The sequence below is a fragment of the Squalius cephalus genome, assembly GCF_949319135.1.
Source record: "Squalius cephalus genome assembly, chromosome: 15".
In the NCBI taxonomy this organism is placed as follows: Eukaryota; Metazoa; Chordata; class Actinopteri; order Cypriniformes; family Leuciscidae; genus Squalius; species Squalius cephalus.
In genome coordinates this window covers 18,922,498-18,935,426 of record NC_137136.1, presented here as the reverse complement: position 1 = coordinate 18,935,426, position 12,929 = coordinate 18,922,498, and the positions used below count along the sequence as shown (strand labels likewise).

The following is a 12,929-nucleotide window of genomic DNA, read 5'->3' as shown; positions in this document are numbered from 1 at the left end:
TACTCACATGCATGTTTACTTAACAATTTAAACAGGACTAAATTAAAGCTAATTAGTTTTACTACAGACTAACTTTAACCCAAAATCTAACGATAACAGAAAACGTTTTGGATTTCTGTTGACATTTCTCAAGCATTTTGTTTCCCAAACGCACACGCATGTACGCACACACACACGCGCGCACCCACACACGCAGAAAGACGCGCACACACACTTCTACCAGCATCTGTGCACTATTTAACCCTGTCTTATTCTATTATAGTGCACCAGGTGTAAGGTTGTGCTCACACCGTCTCTCTTCTTTCCATCTGTTCTCATCATCCATCTCTTTCTGCAGTCCAACTTTCCATGCTCTAATTAATTTATTCATACATACATAAATACATGCAATGAATTCTGGGAGATTAACCGCTATAAGCAAGATTAGCATTAACAATTTTTTAAAGCTAATTTTTAAAAATGTATCTCTTTAGTATATAATTACAAATATGCTTCAAAAGTCGACATGAAGTTGTCAACCCATTTAGCTTCCATAATGTGATGTATTTCAGAGTAAAATGGGATTTTTAATGAGACATAAGGAGAGTTTGATTTTATCATAGCAGATAACATGCCAGCACTGATGAATTATTCACAATAAGACCAGGAAAGTGCATTAAGACAAAAATAAGATTCATTTCAACATCACATTGACTTTAAATAACACCTACATTCTTCGACTGCTAGCTAGAAACTATTTCAACTCTTTTAAGGACTGCCAGGGACCATCCATGCACGAAGGTTTTCACTTTTTGCAGTTTGAGTTCCCATCAAAGCGAAGGACTGACTGAACGAGGGGATCTCAGAGAAAAGCGGAATGCTAAAGAAAGGAGATTCGTTTCATCTGCTCTTTTCGGCTCATCAGGAATGACATCAAATAAAATCTCTCACACAAGGTGAGGAAAGAATAACCGCGCAGCACAATAAGGTTGTTTGAACAAATCCATTTCAATTGCTTGAAATCCATCAAAAAATGTGTTTGCATAGCCTCTGTGTGAGAGCTGCTTGTTTGTCAGCCACACTTCCTCTGAATGTTAAAATATCAATCTTTCTCTCTCGCTCCTCGACACCTCTCCTTCTCCATCAACCATCCCTTCATTCACCCACCCATCTATTCATCCCTCTCTCTCCCTCAGCATCTAAATAAATAAACATTGAGAAGGGAACGAGGGAGACCAGGAGAGAAAAACTAGGACACTACAACCTGGGACCCATAGACCTCCCCCACACACAGACAGACTGAGAGAGACAGGAAGGAGTGGTATACCGGTACACATTTAGGTAAAGGAAGGAAGGAAGGAAGACGTGAGGGAAAGAGGAAAAGGATTGTATATATGTTCAGGAAAGAGAGATAACAGCAGGGGAGAGATGAATGGTGGACATTGGCACTATAAGATTATTAGCATTCCTGTAGCTCAAACTGTAGAGCATAATGTCATGGGTTCGATTCCTGGGGAACGCATGAACTGATAATATGTATTATTGGATAAAAGCATCTGCCAAATGTATATGTAACTGTCAATGTTATTAATAGTCCAAATCAGATAAATAGACTTCCATGGGGAGAAGACAAGGCTGAATAGAGATTTCTGGCCTTTTAAGCTGCATCTGCCTAATCAAAATGCTCCAGTGCTAATCACTTAGAGTCGATTTTACATCTCTTGCTAGCTGGTCCGCCTGGGGCTTTTTTCCTGTTCTTTTCTTTTTCGTTCACTCACAGGCCCGTGTTGCCCTGAGGGCTCTGTTATGGCACAGAAGAAGAATAGCTCACAAACTAAAAACAAATTTACACTTATATCATGTTAGTCTACTCATACATATGATATACAAGCAGATGATAAGCTTGCGTGCACATACAAAGCTGCATGAAAATACTCAACCGCACACACAGAGATCAGGAAATTTCATATGAAAATAAGAACTATGCCTTTCTAACTCCGAAGGGTGCAGGTCATCTCATATGTACGAGTTTGGCACACCCTATACATAGACACAGTCACAATTCATGGATCAGTTTATTTTTCAATGGAATATTTGATTGATAACAATTAGCCAACTAAATAAATAAATACATATTTAGTTTAAATTAAACAATTTTAAAAATAAATATTTTTTGAAAAATCTTACCATGCCCAAACCTTTGAAATGGTATAGTGTATATATAAATGTATTATAAATAAACATCCTATAAATGTTAACACGTTTTGTTACAATGATTTCTTGAAAAGACTGTAGCACGTAGCCTTTCACTAATTGAGGGATTGAGCTGCTCAGTTTAATTTAGATTGACCCCAAGTAGCGTTGTTTTCCCGCAGTGCCCTTTGAGGGCACAAAAATTCACCTAGTGTGTCAGCACTTTTATTCCCCATCATGCTTTGCTTCTCAGGGAGCACAGAGGGCCATAAAAAAGAAGAGCCAGTGTGAAAACTATCCATTCACCCCTCATAAAGAGCGTGAGGAACATTTTCTCCTCTCTTCATTCTTCTGTCCTCTAGAGAGCAGAGGAAGAGAAGGGTGGATCCTCCGACGCTGCCATATCACTTACCTGTATAAATGGACATGGCTGAGAGAACAATGAGGGGCTTTCTTTAGTCTCCCCCCTCACCCCACACACACACACACACACTTGTTTGAAATGCAGTGTGATTCTAGAAGAGGTAGGGAACAAACACAATGGCTCCTCTGTTCCTCCATGGTCACCATTTCATGTTCCCTTTACTCATCACTGATGAACTGAGCTGTGACTGACAGGTACTATATTGTAATGAATAATTATGTGTAATTTAGAGAGGAATTCAAAACAAACAATACAATAATGCATTATAATGCATCTACCATCTTTATAGCATAGCAGTGGTGATTTTGATTCATTCTAGTGACTCAAATCTTTTGACTCTGTTCACATATACCTTTACATTTAATCATTTAGCAGATGCTTTTATCCAAAGCGACTTAAAAACGAGGAACATTATCAGCCAAACAGATTCGTTCAGATTCATTCATTTTCAGTGTTTTACATCAGTAGGTGGAGGAATGTCTTTGTCTTTTATGAGCGAGTCACTCAACAGATTTCTCCAAAAACAGAGTAACAATTGTAATTTATTAATAGTGTTGTAGAAATAATGTGACTTAGCTTATTTTTGCAAATTATAAAGCAGATTTATTTTTTCCTCCATTGTGATGGCAACCGATACTCAAAACACATTCTTCCAACCACTGCACACATAAAAAAACCCAGCCCGAAACACCTTTACTGAATGTACATTGCTGTGTGACGCATCAAACAATAGCTTAAAGTAAATCTAGCAAATACGACACGTACGCAGAATCTATTGTCACAGGTGTCAGTGAATTCTCTCACTGATTCTTACAAGTATTTCGACCTTTAAATGAATCACCAAATGGTGCTCTCTGCCATCTCCACATGTGTTTTTCTCTTTCAACAATGGAAAATGAGCTATTTCGCTGATTTAACCTTCATGAACCACATAATGTGACAAGAAAGGAAAGAGACAAGAGAAGAGAAAGACTACTGGGAGAAGGAAAGAGAGGTCAGACCCAATTTTAAGAGAAATGGTGCGATTGGAAGCAGAAACGTGGACCTTCTTTTAGAGGAGAAAGGAAAGGGCAGAAGACGTGACTGCATCCAAATATTAGAGAGAAATAGACTGGTTGCATTTGAAAGAATGATTTTACATGAAAGGTAAATCAGGAACGAGAATCATGCCTGGGTTCTCCCGTCATAATAATAACTGCAAACACAGCACAGAAACAGTACTCTGAAGAAATATCAACTGTCCTGGTTTTACAAAGCTAACTGGATTAAACAACGAGTGAAAGTCCACAACAAATAAAAAGAAACAGCAGAACAACAACAAAGCTGAGGAAGAGAAATGAGAAAGAAAGAAAAGACATGACTAGAGAAATAATGAGTCAGAGAGAGAGAGAGAGAGAGAGAGAGAGAGAGAGAGAGAGAGAGAGAGAGAGAGAGAGAGAGAGAGAAGAAGAAGAAGGTCGCTGGAGAGTGACAGACTGAACATCCCAGCAGTCAGACAGACCCGTTAAGTGGACTGAATCCTCAAGATGGAAGAAGTGAGAAACAAGGGATAAAGAGCAAGAGAGAGACTGGTGGGAGGATGGACTGCACTCGTTTGTTAAATGGCTGACAGGAGCAAAAGAATGAGACAAAACATCACAGAGGGAAGTCTGAAGAAACACAATGAGGATCAGAGGTCAGAAGAAAACAAGAAAGCAAAGAAGATTGTTCGGCAAACATACCTAACAAAATGTTAATTGTAAGTTTGTATGTTAAAATGAATGAGGCTTAAAGGGAAAGTTCAAACAAAACTGATCTTGTTCTAAACGGACTATTTAAATTCATCCTCCATTACGCGGTCACCATTTACATCTCATATCATTTGGAAACTCTTGCATTGCCAAGGCAACAACTAACACATTTGTATTATTCCAAACTTTTTTTATATCAGCCCCACAGTGGAAAATGAAACCATATCTGTACCAGCTGGGCCAGATCGGCATGGAATGGAATGGTTTACCAACAAAAACGGTTTAGACAACAGTGGAAAAATAGCTAGTTTTGGATGAACTGTTCCTTTACATTTCAAACTTTCAAAGTCACCTAGACAAGCTCCAGTTCTCCTAGGGAGAACAATCTCGGGAGAACTTAATTTGGGTGATACACACACTCTTTTTCAGTTATTTTACAGTATTTCTTCTCAAATATGCTGACCTTATAAAATACTACATAGAACATACACTAGCATTCACCAAATGTACCCAACAGAACTCACAGGAGATGGGTAAAATTATCTTAAAGGTCACTGCTGTTTTTCTCTGACAGCTCGCTACATTGGGCATGCTAATGACATTAGCGTTCTCTGAGGAGCGCTGTGCCGCTCGCGCTTACAGGAATAAGATAATTCAGCTCGCTGTGACTGTGCTGTAGTTACTGTATCTGGTCTGGAATGAGGCTGCACAAAAAAAACTAGGCCATTTCTGGTTGGCTAGGATCCAGTCCGGCTTCCATCACGTCGTGGACTGGCCCGACATTCTGCGGACCAGGTGCAAGCCGCTCAGGAAGAGGAGGAGAGGAAAAGAGAGTGAAAGACAAGGGCAAAGTGGCGCTAACGTCATTGCTAACTACAACTGAGTGCAGGGATTAAGAGTGTGAAAAGGATGTGAAAGTGAAAAGAGGGTGGTGGGGATTTAAGAGAAAGCAGAGAGTAAATAAAAAAACGAGAAGATAAATCATCACATCAGACGTCCTCTGGAAACGAAGGACTATATTTCACAGTGATGTCAGTCCGACAGGGCAGAGGCTTAACGTCTTTAATAAGCCGTGTCGACTCACAAGGGCATCGCTGGCCTTGCTGATCGATACAGGATCAATGGAGCAAAGCCTTGCTTCCTTGTCTGCCTCTGGCTAGCCGACTCCAGATGGACACGCAAAGGACAGTGAGAAAAAGGAAGGACAATCTTTTAAACAGTATCAGTCACTTCATAAAAGAGTGAGTGAGAGAAACCGAGGCTAATAAGAGGGAAATTGTCTCCTGCATGATTTGTGAATGATGACCGGGCTACCGAAGGTCACATGGTTCGTCAGAGACAGCGGTTTTAATTTTCGCTCCCGTGGAGCATAACGTGTAGCATAATGATACAATTAATGACTAAAAACCTGTTCACACCAAGGACGATAGCTATAACGATAAAGTTAAAAAAATTGTGTATGAGAATAGGGTCCACTTCACAACTATAACAATAACGACACAGAGGAATGATATTGTTGGAATCACTTTTAAGGCTGGGACACGCCAAGTGTTTTTGAGCGTTGGTCGACTTAGTTTTTTAGTTTCTTAGTTTTTTTTTTTGTGTGCGTGTTCTCCGCACCGCTGGCTCTAGTCGGACACCGTTTTTGGGTCGTTCAGCATGATGAATTGACACTGGACCGTCGGTGAGAGTTTGTGTCTCAGGCTTTAGAATGATTTTTTCCAGCTGATGTACAATAAAAACACAGAACGTTAAAAAGTCAGAATCCATTCGTTTAATGAGATTGAGTGTTTAAAGCAGTAGAAGCGGTTTCCTCTTAAAATAAGCAGAACGTTATTGTGCATAGGTGTGGATGCTAATAATTAGCCCTATTATCGTTATAGTTATTTTTATGGTTATCGTTCTTGGTGTGAGCTGGCGTGTGTGTATGCATCTAAAATGACAATAAAATGGAGCATGATATCGCAGGACTGAGATTCTTTTAGCACTACTCATAATATAATGCAACTCTCCGTTGTGGGATTCAAGTTTCGCTTATGTAGCTATTCAGAGGCACCGCTACCCAGCCAGACACGTTCTTTCACGCAACCTCGTCTCTCCACACTCCGCTGTGCCCAGTGTGCGAGGGCGCTCGCAGCGAGGAGTCCTGAAACCACCGGCATGCTAAATTTATGAGACAGCACGAGTGTGCTTTTAAAAAATCCTCAGGAATCAGAACCACTTTCACCCCCCTCGTCCCTCCCTCTGTGAACCTCTTAGGACAAACACGCTCATTCCACTAAAAGAAAGGAAGCCTTTCAGTTACTTCATCATCTGATGTTTCTGCCTCAAATGATAAAGTATCTGCATGTGTTAGAAACACTCAGTAAGCGTCTCATTTCAACTTAAGGGGGAAAAACAGCAGTGCACATCCCTCTGCCCCCCTAACCCTAATCCAAGCTCTTTGATTTAATTCTGATTTGTTTCTGATTCATTTGGGTATATTGCATATAAACCAATGTTTATTATCATACAACCAATTGTATGATTTTAGTAAGCTTTAAATATAGCGCACAAGCCCATTTAACCACTTTAAATGTGCCTTTTGTGCTTCTTGACTGGTAACGCGAAGGTTGTGGGTTTGATTCTTAATACCGGCAGGAAATGACTAAGGTGCCCTTGAGCAAGGCAACTAACCCCCAATCGCTCCACGGGCGCCACAGTGAATGCTGCCCACTGCTCCGGTGTGTGTGTCCACGGTTTGCAGTGTGTGTGTTCACTACTCACTACTCCTAATGTGTGAGGAGCACTAACTTGGATGGGTTAAACGCAGAGGACAAATTCCGAGTATGGGTTACCATACTTGGCCTTCACATGTCACTTTCATTCATTCAGAATAGAGCAACTATGACATTCTACTAAATATGTACTTTTATATTTTATGGAAAATGAAAGTTACTGTGGAACATGAGAGTTAAATGATGAAAACTCAGTGAAAAACCTCAGTGAATATGGAGCCAACAAACCAGAAAGAGGAGCTTCAGTATCCCAAAAACCTTCAGGGTTGCAATGTTAATCATAAAACGAACTGGATGGCATTCTGTCTAGAGGGGCCGAATGCTCATCATGTCCTATTGCTTTTTATGCCATTTGGCTTCACAGTTAAAGAGGGCAGATCTGTGGTCATTTTCCCTATGAGTAGACATGACCTACTACAGCAACCTGGCAACTCTCAAAATTCCTATATCAACCTGGCAACCAGCGCAACTGGCTACTGGCCCCTAGAGGGTCACTCATCTCCCAGCATGCAATAGGACAAGGGGGTAAACTCAGCCAGCATGGGGTGTGATAACATTATGTTTTTGTGTGTGTCTCGCTGAATCATGTTTTATCTGCATTTTAGATGCATAAAGACAGGAACAGTTCCACCACACGATCATAAGGCACTTTATGATGTAGATGGTAAACCACAGCAGGAGCAGAACCCTGCTTTCTCATTCCTCCCTGCCACTTGTTTCAGTTCTCACCATCTTGTCAAAGCCACAATGGTCGGTTGGCTTTCCATCACTAGGCGAAAGACTAAAATATGAGGACCAATTTACTGGACATATCAACCCCATGAATCTCTAATACCGTAAAAGCATTCTGAGATCTGACATCTGCTGAACCAGTGAGAGCGGAGCGAGAGAAAGAAAGTGACAAGAATAGAGCGAGGCAGACAGAAAAGAAATGCTTGAAAGAGCCTTGTCCTCTAAGTGCTTCGAGGACCAGGCGAGATTCATTTTAGCTCCATTTTTGAACAAAGAAAAAGCGATTCTGAAAATAACCCCGACTGCAAAAGTTACTTATATTATATTTCACCTGTCACTCATAAGTCAGACTCCGTTGTGTTACATGGATATCGTACGAAGCTTGGTGGGAAAATCTCCAGTGTCCGTATTAGTGCAGGTTGATGTTAATTACAAGGTCAGTCATTGATTTCGGCAGACTTCATTCCCAGAGCTGCATGTCAAACACAGACTTGCGACAAGTGTCGTGTTAAAAGCTTTGGTTCCCCCATCCACAAATCCCAACACTCATCCAGCCTTATCTCTACAAGCAACCAGAATGAGAGATCCACAATCACTGATGGCTCCCTTCACCCGCACACACAGCTACAGGTTCCCAAAACCCCCTCATATACACTCATAAAGGTTCTTTATCAGCATCTATAGTATCCACGAAGAACCTATAACATCCATTAGAGCAGCAAGATTAATTGTTAAAAGATCGATCTCGTTTCACACACCCGCGATGCGCGATCTTATTTCTAAATTACAACGATTCGACTATGTCTATTACATTTTTTGACAAGTACGATCACAGTGATCTTCATTGATGCTGCTGCTGACACAGTTAAAGCAGTTGTCATGTATGAAACAGCTTCACAAACAGTCTTTTCAACCACACTGTATCATTATTTCTGTGCTACAAACATTCAAAGTCTCACAGAAGTACTGCGATAAAAGTTTATAATTCGGAAACAAACACTGGTGTCTACAGTAGCAATCAAAATAGAGTAAATCACTTTTTGAAAGTAATTGCCCTTAAAATAACGATTGTATCAAGTTCATTGTTACACCAGTAGGTTGCAACAAATTATTTAAAAAAAAAATTGTCATTGACTAATTAATTCATTAAAAAAAAATCTGATTTACCCCAATGAAGTATTTATGAGTGAGTCATTGAATCATTCATTCAAACAGTTTTTTTTAGAATTAATTAAATTAATTAATTAAAAAGACGTGTTATTTATAGTTGTCTATTCTCAATTTATCCAGAATTGTGCAGCTCTAACATCCATGGAATCTTTCCACTGCACAAAAGGTTCTTTATAGTGAAAACAATTTCTTTACATTATTAAAATGTTCTTTACATATAAGAAAAAAAATGGTTATTTTAAGAATTGTTCACTAAAAGGTTCTTTAAAGAACCCCAAAAAATCCCACTGTGAAAATCCCCTTTTGAAAATCCCCTTATTTTAAAGAGTGTACCAAGATAACCTTGTGTAAGAGTTTTTGCAGGAATGCAGCATTTTTTTAAATCAATGTTCTTTCCAGTCTTTCAGTTCTGTCTACTGCTACACCTCCTCCCACGTTCTTTCACCAGCTCAGACACTAATAAACAGCGTGGCCTTGAGGTCAGCATGAGGTGGGGCGGGGGGGGGGAGATTTGAATACACCAATGGCAATCATCGCTCAAACAAAAGCAAGCGGATAAGGACGGCAAGGGACGCAAAAAGAGAGGAAGGAAGGGAAAGAAATGGGAGAAGATGAGAGAATGGCAGCTGAAAAACCTTCAGAGTCGGTTCAACTTTTGTTTGCATGCTCCTCAGTTTCTGGAAACGGCAAACAATGGAGACCGTCTCGCCTGTTTACTCAACACTTCTTCACTGTTTAACCCACTTGAGCTAGCGCTGTTCCAATCGTTGTGTGTGCGCTTGTTAGTGTACGTCTGTAACTGCTGTACTCACACAGTTTAGAATAAGGTCATCTTGGCCTCCGCCTCCATCATCGTAGCAGCCTAACATTTTCCCCAACCCCCTCCTCCTCTCACTCAAACAAACACACACACACACAGACCACTTGATGCATTCAGCCAGAGACGCTGCTACAGTAGCCCCCCTAACCCTGGCTTTCAATGAAAACACAGTGTCTCCATGGCAACGGGTTCAAGCATTTTTTGACCTGTGTTCACTAGGAGGGTATTATAACACAATCAGTAGCTGCTATTGTGCAGATCTCTGCTGCTCCCAGTAGCCTACATTTCGGTCTGGAACTAGAAAGATGAACTGGCTCAAGATTTATACTCACAAAACTAGTTAAACCTACTTCCTGTCCATATAGCTCTTAATTTAAAAAGCAATAATGAGGTTATTAAAATAATGCTTTTATATTGGTGTGCATGATGTTGGTCTGATTGTTTTTAATAGGCACGCAATGAAAATGAGCCTTCAGGGGCCACCGAGTCGAGCTCACAAAACAATGCGTTGACCCTTTAAATATTTTGCAAGTGCTGTGTATAAAGGCAAAAGCTCCCAGGACACTGAACTAAACTGATGCGAAGGGAAAGGGGGGAAAGAGAAAAAAGGAAAACACAAGGCCTGTTTATACTGTTTGCTTAAGCGAGGCAATCATGACCCCTTCTTCCGCTGCTCTGTTCATGAATAAAACAAATCCTTTGTTTCGTTATTCTAGTTTTCCTCCTGAAGTGCAGCCGATGTACTGTGAAATAGGCCCAGGCAGAAGAGGTCCAGACCATGAATAAGTTAAAGGAGTAAATTGCTTTTTTCCCCTTATTTAGTTACGACAAAGTACTGCATCCTGTGATGTCACAAACCTTTACCACATCATATCCTCTTAATACATAATGTATTTTCCTATACATTACAAATTTGCCATATATAAGACTATTCATACCTTTTATTATAATCAAAACTAACAAGTTCCACTGAAGATCTTTTACAGTGTGTGTATGCTCGGTTAGACACTCACACCAGCCCAGCTCACTCGCTGTCAGGTGTTGTGCACCTGCGGACCATGACATGGCAACTGAATAATTAAACTGCAAAGATACTGAGGAGCAGCTGAATATACGATCAAAAGGAGCTGAAGTACGGCGAAATATGACGAAACAAAAGACGGTATACCGGCAATATACCGGTAAATTGATCGATCGTCGGTCAAATAAATTAACTGTTTAAAATTTCAACAACATGACGTTTTGAAAGTGATTTTTATAGCTTTCAGAGATAAGACTAAAATGACACTAAGTTGAAACCCGCATTTTTTATAATAAATAAATAAATAAATAAATAAATAAATAAAATACAACGTCCGAAACCCCCTGTTGCGTGATGGATTTATTTACGTGTCCTTTCAGGTGGAAATAATATGATATGATGTGAAGGGAGAAAAGACTCAAAGGACGCGAGGAACAGGGAGAATTGTGGTACGAGGGAGAGAGAGAGCAACGAAGGACGACTGGATAATGTCCCTAGTTTCGCAAACAAACACACCTGTCAACACGTATGAGGAAAAAAAGCACTTCTCAAGGCCACACCTAGAGAAACATGGCGCTTACCGAAACCAAACCCAAGGGAAAGAAACAAGATGAATGTCCAAACCGGAAAGTTATTTTCCCTCACACTATATAACACTGGCCTAATTAACCATTTTATTTCAATAAGAATATAATCATGATTGTAGTCAGAGTTCAGTGAGAGATGTACGCGCGCACGATTAAGATATAGCCTAACTTACTGAAGGATATTTATATTATGACTCCAGACTATCGCTTTGACGCTTTGATTGAGTCTATCTATTTGAATGAAAGTGAAAGAGAACAGTGTGATTTATAACCGGCGACAATTTGTGATTCCTTATGCTATTTATTTAAAGATCATAATATATGTCTTACCTTGAATAATTAGGAGAAGGAGTGCGATTAACAGTCCTGACATGTTCATCGGAGGGAAGGGTGGACAGTCCACCTTTACAAAAATTGTCTGTTGTCCGCTTGTTGAACTCGGTACAGAATCGAGACGGTCAGATGGAGATATAAACTGTTACGTTAGGTGGTTTCTCTAGTTTCTATCAATGGGCGAGCAGAGAAACTTAATGTGAAGGTGCGTCGCTGACGCCTGTTCAGCAGTCCCTCTTGAGTTGGTTTACAATCTAGCGTCCGAAATCCCTTTTAAATCGTATAAACAGCTTTTGTCCCCCGAACTGCGGTGTCCGGCGGTCAGGTAAGAAGCGTCCTACAGGTGAATAAATATCCAGTGAGTGAGTTGGAGGTTTCTCGGGCTCAGACAGCGGAGTCTCAAACCTGTCGCCCTGGGATCGGACTCTGTTGAAACTCTATCAGGAGCGCGAAGCTCATTGGACACAGTCGTGTGATGTCATGCCGTACGTAACGCTAAATTTAAACAGTCACCTAAAATCCAGTGGAGGCTCGGTACTTTCCAGAAACTAGAAGGTTTTGACCATTATTCCTTTCAGTTTCGGGCAACTAAACTATAATTCGATCCAATCATGACAGGAATTGTCCTACTTTCAGTTAACAGTTCTCATGTTTCGTCTTATAAAGTGCTGTATTCACTAAATATCAGAGCCTGACACTGTATTAGCCTACACACCTACTTCGTCATAATGACGAAATTCCCTGTGTATTTCCTTTGCCTTTTTTGGATGCTGGAGTATATTCTGGAAAACAACATTTACACCTTTCTAACCAGTCTTTTTGCTGGTTTTCACTCTTTTTTTATTTTTTTTATCAGTTCTTGCAGGAAATGTGCTTTCTCTTCGTTTCTAAAGCTTAATTGCCAATGTAAGGGCAGATATAAATGAGTTTCGTAGAGTTATAAAACGATGCAATAGAACAGAAATAAGCGCAGAAATATATTTTGGGTAAGTTTATTTGCGACTTTTGGGTTAACTAGTAAAGTGGCTCTAGCGCTCCCCTTGCTGGTAACACTAGACACTACAGCTAACCATATCATCGTTGAAACATGTGGCACATTTTACCATTGCATCAGAGTTTTGCATATCTGCATCTCCGAAAGAACTCTGATTTTGTTCAGAATC

General features: G+C 40.2%; 1 protein-coding gene across 2 annotated transcripts in view; it reads right to left on the bottom strand.

Moving 5' to 3' along the window:
• The window catches only part of LOC307171971 (nectin-2), a 71,215-nt gene extending 58,750 nt beyond the window's left edge, over positions 1-12,465 (bottom strand). Inside the window, exon 1 of one of the 2 annotated variants that reach the window (XM_079893941.1) lies at positions 11,764-12,465. In XM_079893941.1, coding sequence (XP_079750067.1) covers positions 11,764-11,812 — 49 coding nt within the window. In that variant the 5' untranslated portion in view covers positions 11,813-12,465. The remainder of the gene's footprint in view (positions 1-11,763) is intronic. The other variant, XM_079893942.1, reaches the window with a different exon arrangement.
• Between the last annotated feature and the right edge of the window lie 464 nt (positions 12,466-12,929).